This window comes from Macaca nemestrina, chromosome 6 (genome assembly GCF_043159975.1).
Source record: "Macaca nemestrina isolate mMacNem1 chromosome 6, mMacNem.hap1, whole genome shotgun sequence".
Classification (NCBI taxonomy): domain Eukaryota; kingdom Metazoa; phylum Chordata; class Mammalia; order Primates; family Cercopithecidae; genus Macaca; species Macaca nemestrina.
In genome coordinates this window covers 98,183,171-98,193,231 of record NC_092130.1, presented here as the reverse complement: position 1 = coordinate 98,193,231, position 10,061 = coordinate 98,183,171, and the positions used below count along the sequence as shown (strand labels likewise).

Genomic DNA, 10,061 nt, shown 5'->3' with positions numbered 1-10,061 from the left:
AATATATTTAGGTTTTGTAAATACAAAAGCCAAAATTTGCATTCACAAAAAAGATTTACAAAAAGGTTTCTTCAAATAGTGAATTTCTCTGCATCATTTAAAATGAATAAATGAATAAACATTTATTCACAAATGTTTATGTTTACAAGCCCATTTTGGTTATTTTCTTGACATAAATCATTTTACACTTGAACAAAGATTGGCTATTGAAAAAATGGAAAAGATGAAAACCAAGTAAGCCTTTTACAATTAAGACTGAATGAATGTAAGCATTATTCCTGGTTGTTTAAAAATTACATTAAAGGCTGAGTATAGTGGCTCACACCTACAATCCCAGCACTTTGGGAGGTCGAGGTGGGAGGATTTCTTGAGTGCAGGAGTTTGAGACCAGCCTGGGCGACAGAGCAAGACCCGTCTCAAAAAAAAAAAAAAAGGGAAAAGAAAAAAATTATATTAAACAAGATAGTCTGTTTAAAGCAGCTAGTACAATGCCTGGCATATAGTAAGCACTCAAAAAAATTAGCAGCTTTTATTAGAATACTTTTAGAAAATGAGTTTGGAAAATCTCAGGCTATTTTTTAGCACAGTATTATTTCACATCCTCACACTGGATTTCAGTCATTTGAGAGCCAATCAACCAACATTTACAGAGAATCTATGTGCCAGGCATTGTTCTGGACACTAAGGATATGAGACTTTAGCTATTATCCAATTCAACCCATCACTTTACCAGGAAAAAAACCAAGGCACAGAGAGGATGAAGTGATTTGTTCATGGTTAGTATACCGCTAAATAGCAAAGTTGAATGCTTTTTCTACTATCTCTTTTCAAATAGCAGCATTTGATAAATGCATGTAGACTTGACAATCTATTCCCCAGGAGGCTAAACGAGACCATTTTCCTCTGATGTGGTGTGAAATAAGTCCACCAATCTGACACTCGCTTTGAAAAGTAAGATTTTCCTCCCCTAGAATATGGGCTGGACTTAGTGACTCATTTCTAACAAACAGAAAAATGGTAGAAGTGACAGTGTACACCTCTAGAGACTAGGTCATGAAAGGCCCTGTGGCTCCCTGCTTACTTGCCCTGGAGGAAGCTAACTGCCATATGTGAGGACATCCAAGCAGCCTGTGGAGATGCCCATGTGGCAAGGAGCTCAGGCCTCCAGCCAAGAGCCTTGTGAATGAGTCAGCTTAAAAGTGGAGCCTGCAGCCCCACTCAAGTCTTGGGATGACCACAGGCCTGCTTGACTACAATCTCGTGAAAGACTCTGAGCCAGAACCACTGGGCTAAACCACTCCCAGTGTCCTTACCTCATAGAATGTGTGAAGTAATAAACGTTTATTGTTTTAAGCTGCTAAGTTTTGCGGTAATTTGTTACGCAGCAATAGAGAGCTAATACTCTCTCTCAGTGTCACTTTGTTTTCACTCCTACCCTTCCTTGACCTCCCTCTAATACCTTATTTTATAGTTTATATTCGTAGGGCAATGACTGACACTTTTTTTAGTTCTAAAATTTTTACTATATTTATTTATTTAACAGCTTTACTGAGATATAATTTATGTACCATAAAGTTGGTTGACACATTTTAAAAACTGTAATAAAACATAAAACTTACCATTTTAACCACTTTAAAATATACAATTCAGTGGCAGTAATTGCATTTATGCTGTTGTATAACCATGACCACTATCTAGTTCCAGAACTTTCTCATCACCCCAAATGGAAGCCCCATACAATGGCTGACACATTTGAAAAGATTAATTTTATTTTGTCTCCCAAATCTGGAACAATCATGTAGTAACAAAGAAAAATGAGCTCACAATTAAATAAGCAAAACCTTCCGTAGAGGTAAAAAAATGTGCCGGGCACGGTGGCTCACACCTGTAATCCCAGTGCTTTAGGAAGCCGAAGTGGGTGGATCACTTGAGGTCAGGAGTTTGAGACCAGCCTGGCCAACACGGTGAAACCTCATCTCTACTAAAAACACAAAACATAGCCAGGCGTGGTGGTGTATGCCTGTAATCCAGCTACTGGGGAGGCTGAGGAAGGAGAATAACTTGAACCTGGGAGTTAGAGGCTACAGTGAGTGGAGATTGCATCACTGCACTCCAGCCTGGATGACACAGCAAGACCCCATCTCAAAAACAAAAACAAAAACAAACAAAAAAAAAATTGGAAAGAAATAACAATATTTCTAACAACAATATATCAATCTTTTCACATTCTTACATAGGATCAGAGAATCTAATGAGATACATTCTACTATGGATAAACCAAAATCTCAAGTACTTGTTTTACAAAAAATTAGTCTTCAAAACTCTTTTGAAGTCCACTGGGTGCAGAACATCCCCCATTGTGTCCGGCAACCAAGGAACTAGAACTGGAGATAGCTGCTGGGAGGATGGCAGCAATAACAGATAGGTGCCCTGTAGCAATGGCCTCCAACAGCTACCTACACCCAGCCTTGGGATTTGGAGGATGCAAAAGGAACATCTGGGCTCAGTTATTTCATGCTATCAGCCATACGCTTCCAAGTGGGAGGTGATGGCAATTTGGCCAGCTGTTTGCCAACCCAGGAGTTGGGTAAAGGTTGGTAAGAGATGTTATTAGTTCTAGCACCATTTCCTTCCAATAGTCTCATTTTAATACAATACAGGTTAGTAGTGACCAGAAAATATTGCTACTGAATTGAAGGATGACTATACAGGGACCTATATCAGATTATTTGTTGCTTTTAGTTGCTAGTGTCCCATAAAGAATAGAAATGGAAATTGCTGACAAGAGAGTACCTCTGGTAGGCACAGTTCCTTTTCTCCCCGCACTGGAGAGGACGCTACAACCTTGCTGTAGAGTGTCCTGTGACTGCCCAGTGATGTAGATTATGCTCCTACCCCAGGAGGGGCAGTTTGAGAACCGAAAATCAACAGTTGGAAGACATTTATATCACCTCCATATTCAGCTCATTGGACTAGCATCTTTCATGGTGTGAGACTTTCTCATTTACTCATTTGTCCGTTTATTCATTTGTTTTAAAAAATGAGGCCAGGCATGGTGGCTCATGCCTGTAATCCCAGCACTTTGGGAGGTCAAGATGGGAGAATTGCTGGAGCCCAGGAGTTTAAGACCAGCTGGGCAACATAGGGAACTTTGTCTTTTCGAAAAATAAAATTAGCTGGGTGTGGTGGTATATGCCTGTAGTCCCAGCTATTTGGGTGCCTGAGGTGGGAGAATCACTTGAGCCCAGGAGTTCGAGGCTACAGGGAGTTGTGACTGTACCACTGTACTCCAACCTGGGTGACAGAGTGAGATCCTGTCTCAAAAAGATACAAAAAATTAAAAATAAAATAAAACTTAAAAAATGTATTGAGTGCCTTCAGGCAGTGTTCCAAGCATTGGTGAACAAAATGGTGGGGCGAATGCAGAAAAGAATATCATTTTTGCACATATTTACCTGGGTTTGACACTCTTGAGCTACTATGGGCTGTTCCACATTAGTAAGACATTAGTGGGATTGAGAAAGAGCTGCAGGTCAAACTGTGCATCCTCTTTCCCAGACCCCAGAACCTCAATACAAGCAGTAAAACAGAGAAAAAGAGGACTGTGGGTGTGCCCTCCTCTGCTTTACCAAGGCCAGTATCCCAGACACTGGCCGCTTGCTTTTTCATATTGTTTCCTGAGGTTTCTTCTCACTGCTAGTAAATAGCAGTGCAAGTCTTAATACATTATGAGATAAAGCCACAATCACGATGACTAACTCCATGCAACATAGGAAAAGCCTCACTGAACAGATGCCATGAGCCAAGCATCTACCACCCAGCCCTCTTAGTGTCAACCATGAACATCCTCACAGAGCAACTCCACCGCCTATTACAGGGAGGCCTCTAGCTTCAGCCCTAGCGGCAAAAGTAAGACAGGGCTCAGGAGCGTTCCAGAAATCAGGGGTGCTTAGGTAGCGAAGCAAAGTGGCCTTCCGAGGGATAGGACAGTGAGGTCAAAAGGAAAGGCAGGAAAAGCCACAGAAGAACTGGAAGTGGCAGGAAGTCTAGACAGAGTGAGCAATGGTTAGGGAAAAATAAATTAGGATAAAAACACATTTCTTTATTGTAAAAGCCACAATCAAGGTGGAGGCATTTTGCTGTTGACCTGAACAACAAGATGGGCTTTATGGTCTGTGATGAGAGAAGCTGAGTAAGGGGCGAACCAAGAGGGGTGGTTCACATGGAGTGCCTGAACATGATCCTTCACCGACAGGGAGAAGCCTTGGCCAACAGAACCATTAATACCTGTCTGCTGCCTTTGTGTAAGAAATGTGATTCACTCCAATAAAACCAGCTATTGGCAGACGGGAATCGAACGTCTGACTTGTGAGGCTAAAAGAGCCAGCTGTTCCAGCCTCCAGGACTCAGTGAGAACTTCCTATTTCAAGTTAAGTTCCCAGCTGTCCCACAGCTTAGGAAAGCGGGATAAACCCAGCCACCCCCACCTCTAGACACATGCTCCAGCCAACAGCAGGAGTGCTGCAGATTTTATCAGCTTCTTAAATGCATTAGGGGGTGAAATTAGACACCTCGGTGTGGTTTAAGAGCAAGAGAAGGGCCAAGTGAACTCAGGTTGTGATAACAAATGAGACAAGAGTCATGAGGAAAGGTCTGAGGTCCAACTTCCAATTGAAAGGTTTTCGAGCCTCCCTGAAATCCTACATCCAAGGGCCCCACACCCCAGTGGCCTTGGGGTCACAGCGGGGGTCCTGTGCAGGGAAGTACACGGGCACTGAGTGTTTATGGTAGAACTGTAGGCGGGACAGGAGCTTTGTGACGATGTGAGGATATTCTCTGGACAGGTCATGTCTTTCTTCAGGGTCCCGATCAATATCAAAGAGCCAGAGGGTCTTGGTTGGTGGGTCTGATGAGGGTATCTCAGAAACATTGTATTGAGACGGTGGAGGGAACCAGTAACCACAGCCTAGCAAAGAAAACAAAACAGTTTACTGAGGGAGAAACACAGAGGCAGGTTCTAATCTCAGGGAAGGAGTCTGAGGCCAAGGCTGCACTGGGTCGTGGGTGTGGACACACAAAAAGATGTGGCCCTACATGCTGTCTCTAGATGCTTCTCAGACTTGACTTCTGGTGCTTTAACTAGACATGTCTCACTGCTTCACAAGCAAGGACACCCAGAAATGTGTGTGCATGTGTGTATGTCCTTGTCACAAGGACTGGGGCATGGGGTGCTGCTGGCATTTAGTGGGCATGAGCTAGTGATGTTAATGTCTTGCAATACATGGGACAACCCCAGTCAAAAAAGACTTGTCTTATTGCAAATGCCAAGAATGTTCTCATTGGAAACATTGATTAATTACATCACAGGCTTAACCATCATCCCACATATTTTAAAAGTATTGAAAAGATGTTACTCTTAGAGAATATAATCAAGGGAGCAACCTCCTTCCCCAGCTATACCACTGGTTGAGGGTGTAGCTCTCAGAGACTGTCTTTGCTAGCTAAATGTGTTGTGCTTGATAGCCACACATATTTCAAATCTGTATTTTCCATGAAGCATAAGAGTGACATTTATTCCTTTCACCCCTGCTACAGTTAATTCTCTCTCTCTCTTTTTTTTTTGTTTGTTTGTTAGGATGAGTAGGTTAAACCATTCCTTCTTATAATTTCCTCATTCAGCAGCCCCAGAGATATGTTTTGCAAAAGGCAGTTGTTACTTTGGTAAGCTTCTCCTTGATGATCCATTGGGAAAGCTTACTTGCACCATGACAACAATGGAAACTGTAACTGGGAACAGGCAGTCTTAAAAGTGGGAAAAGAAAACCCTGAATAAATAGTTGTCTTTCTAGGACATATATCAGGAGGGATCATGAAAGATTAGAAAGACAAGTTAAGATTTCAGGTATCTGAGCAAAGTGAGGTGAGTGGTAGGGCTTAGGAGCCTTGAGGAGGAGCCACAGAGGAAGAGGTGGGAAATGGTTAGAACAAGAGTGATAATGTCCTCTCTTTCCAGAGAAATGGCAGTGGGAATAAAATCCCAGGAGTGCAGACAGACTGGAGATACTGCCCTAGGACACAGCCCTGCTTTGTCTACCCCGGGAAGCGAAGTTTGCTAAGCTAAGCACTCTACCTGGGTAGCCCGTGAGGAGTTTCCAATTTCCATGTCTAATTGCAGCATGGACAGATGTGTTAAAGGCTGAATATTCTGGAAGAGAAGAGTCATCCTTTGCTGGAGCCATGCTGTTCCCGGGACCTGGGAAGAAATAGTTTGAAAGACTTAGATCGCTGTTATTGGAACGTGTCGTTATAAATCAGCATTTTATACTCTTGCAGAACAGTAGCTTTTATTCAACACTGGAGTGCAAATGTGTATCTTGCCACAGAAATGAATCTTTTATTAAACCCAAACAGAAAGCTATAGTTACATGAAATGTCAGTCATAAACCACCGCAAATATAAAGAAAATCCCAAAGAGATTACAACACTAATTCATCCTTAAAATCTCTATGTTCTGCCAATGTACAGCTAGCCATATGCAGAACAGTGTTCTGTTACAGCAGGGTGACTTTTTTTTGGTTTTTGTTTTTGGCTGTTAAAAATTTAAATACATTTTCTGTGTGTGCTTATACTTACGTAAATAGTATAAGAAATTATAAAATGTGCATTTTAATGCAGTCATTTCAAGCTATGAGAGTTCATGCATGCCATGATAGAGTACAAAGATTTATTTTTTAACAACTCTTACGAAATCTAAAAGTGGGCAGTGCTCAGTTAACTATTCAGATAGGATAACTATGGGGGTAAGAATAAATGTGGTATACAAATTTTTGGCTGGTATCATGGATTATATTAATTTATCATGTTTGAGATCTTATATTAATTTATCATCAGGTTGGTTTTTTGCTTTTGTGGGGAGCAATTACTAATCTCTACCCCCTCTTAAGTTTGAAACGAATTAAGAGGTAGAGGATAAACAGATGGAACAAAAAACATTGCTTTTGTTACTGACAAAATCGACTGGAGAGAATATGGCTTCAGATCTGTGGCAGAGTGATCTTGTTTGTAATTGATCCTTGACTTAGAAAGACTTAACCCTCATCGTTGATCTTGCTGAACACCCATTGGCTTCCCTTAGAGCACACAACTGAGAGCAGACCAGAGCGCTTACATATATCCAGGTGACAGGCTGGCTGGAAATTGGACCCAGCAAAAAGGGTCTGGGTTGAGCATGCTCAGTTCCTCCTTTTGAATAACTTCCTCCTTTGCCTGATTATGAAAGGAGTGAACAAGGAGAGAGTTCTACTCTTGCGGAAGACCCTGGTGGGTCCACGAGGGCCCTCACCTCACTCCTACCTATGCATATGGTAGGAGTGAATAACATATAGTCTGTTTTAAGCCCACATTTATCTGTTAGCTTTGCAAATATGGTCATGGCAATCATCTTGGGATCACGTCGAAAGGTTGCTGAACCACCAGCCTAATAATTAATTGTCATAATATGTGAAATATCTGTAAATGTATAGACTCCACTGGAGTGGTTAACCCATCTGTCTGCCTTCCTTTGATAATAGACTTTGAGAGAGCCCTCATCCTCACCCAAGCAGGGCTTCTGTGCTCCTGGGGTTTTCATGCGGGTGTGTCGGTGGTGGAAAAGGTGGGACATGCCATTCTTTTGACAGTCGTTTGGAAATGACCTTGTAGAGACAAGCTGGAGACAGATCCAGCAAACACTGGTGCTTTCAGAGCTTCAGTCTCAACAATCACACAGCAGCAAATCTTTAGCACCAAAGAGGAAAATATTTTTGACTTCTTATTTCTCTGCTTGTGGATATTTTGGCTCCAATACAAACAGATGCTTCTAGTACTTGAGGTGCATGATGATGACTATCACAGGAAGTGGTTGCTAACATACAGACTGCGGTAAAACCGTGAACCCTCATGGTTTACTCCTCACAAGTTTGTATGAAGGCCACATTTTGATACCAAAGAATGTTAAATAAAACAAGCATGTTTTGTGAACATAAACAAAAAAAGGAAATTTAACTATCTCATCTATAAGTATATTTATACACATTTTTTTTCTTAAAACAAACAGGAACATAAAATACCTAAACAATAAATAAGCCTAAGACTAAACTATGAAAGATACTATTATCTTGACTTTATTGTTTTCATTTTGAGAAATTAAACAAAGGGAAAATTACAAAGAATAACATGACTAACACCCTATGAGCCATCACCCAAAATGAACAGACGTTAACATTTTGCCATGTTTGCTTTTTTTAAAAAAAACATAAAAGAAACTGGACAATAAAAATGAAGTGGAAGTCTCCTTTGTTCCTATCCTCAAACCCTGTCCTTTCATTTACTCCTCTAGAAGCTGCTACTATTGTGACTTCAGTCCATCCTCCAGCCATTTTAAAATGCAGAATACATATGTGCCAAGGGATAATAAATAGTACTATTTTATGCTTTAAAAATGTATGTGTGTGCTGTTGGTGGGAGTGTAAATAAGTAAAGGTATTATAGAAGACAGTATGGAGGTTCCTCAACAAATTAAAAATAGAACTAACATACAGTGCAGTAATCCCATCACTAGGTATTTATCCAAAGGAAAGGAAATCAGTATACCAAAGGGATACCTGCACCCCATGTTTATTGCAGCACTATTTACAATAGTCAAGATATGGAATCAACCTAAGTGTCCATCAATAGATGAATGGATAAAGAAAATGTGGTATATAGACACAATGGAATACTATTCATCCATAAAAAAGTGTTTGTTGGTAAAGCCATCTAGGCCTAGAGTTTTCTTTGTGGGAAGGTTTGAAATCATTGATTTAATTTCCTGAGCAGGTATAGGACCATTCAGATCTTCTGTTTCTCCCTGTGTCAGTTTTGATAACTTGAATTTTATTAGGAATTTGCGTAATACACGCGAAGTTTTGGAGCATCTGTAGTAATATTGCCTATTTATTCCTGATATTGGCAACTCATGCTTCTCATTTTTTTCCAAGATATATTTTCCTAGTGTTTAATTGATTTTATTAGTTATTAGTGTTTTGTTTTTTGTTTTTTTATATGGAGTCTTGCTCTGTTGCCCAGGCTGGAGTGCAGTGGCGTGATCTTGGCTCACTGCAATCTCTGCCTCCCGAGTTCAAGCAATTCTCCTGCCTCAGCCTCCCGAGTAGCTGGGATTACAGGCGTGTGCCACCATGCCCAGCTAATTTTTTGTATTTTTAGTAGAGATAGGGTTTCACCATGTTGGCCAGGCTGGTCTGGAACTCCTGACCTCATATCTGCCCGCCTTGGCCTCCCAAAGTGCTGGGATTACAGGCGTTGAGTCACCGCACCCAGCCCGATTTTATTAGTCCTTTCAAACAACAAACTTTTGGCCTTGTAGATCCTACCTGTAGTATGTTTGTTTTCTATTTCATTAACTTCTTTTATCTTTATTATTTCCCTCCCTTTAGTTTCTTTGGGCTTAATTTGTTACTCTTTTTATAACCTTTTGAAGAACAGATACTCAACATTTTCATTTCCAATACATACATTTAATACTATGAATTATCCAAGCACCAATGTAAAAAATATGTAGTCTGAAATTGTTGGTCTCAATGCTCTGTATATCACTCAGGTCAAGTTTGTTAACTATGGTTTTCAAATCTTTTAGATCTTTATGGTCATTTTTGTTTATCTGCTTGTTTTATCATTTACTGAGAGAGGTATGTTAAAAATCTCTCCTATGACTGATAATTATTTTGAAAACTCCCTCTTTAATTCTAATAATGCTTTCCTCCTTTAAATCTACTTTGTCTGATGTATAGATAACCCAGTTTTAGCTGCCACTGTGGCTGCTGTTAGTACTTGCATAATATATTTTTTCCATCCATCTGTCAACATGTGTGAGACTCTTATGCAATAGAAAGAAGTATAAAACAGGGTGTGATACGCAGGATAACGGTTCCCCACAATGTTAACATCCTAATCTCCCAGAACCTATGAATACGTTACCTTCCATGCCAAAAGGGACTCTGCAGATATGATTATAGGTAAGACCT

At 40.5% G+C, this 10,061-nt stretch overlaps 1 protein-coding gene across 1 annotated transcript in view; it reads right to left on the bottom strand.

Moving 5' to 3' along the window:
- Window positions 1-1,751: 1,751 nt before the first annotated feature.
- The window catches only part of LOC105475096 (arylsulfatase B), a 193,199-nt gene continuing 184,889 nt past the window's right edge, over window positions 1,752-10,061 (bottom strand). The window contains exons 7-8 of the mRNA XM_011730093.3: window positions 6,131-6,253; window positions 1,752-4,966 (exon numbers count right to left, since the gene is read on the bottom strand). Coding sequence (XP_011728395.2) covers window positions 4,701-4,966; window positions 6,131-6,253 — 389 coding nt within the window. The 3' untranslated portion in view covers window positions 1,752-4,700. The remainder of the gene's footprint in view (window positions 4,967-6,130; window positions 6,254-10,061) is intronic.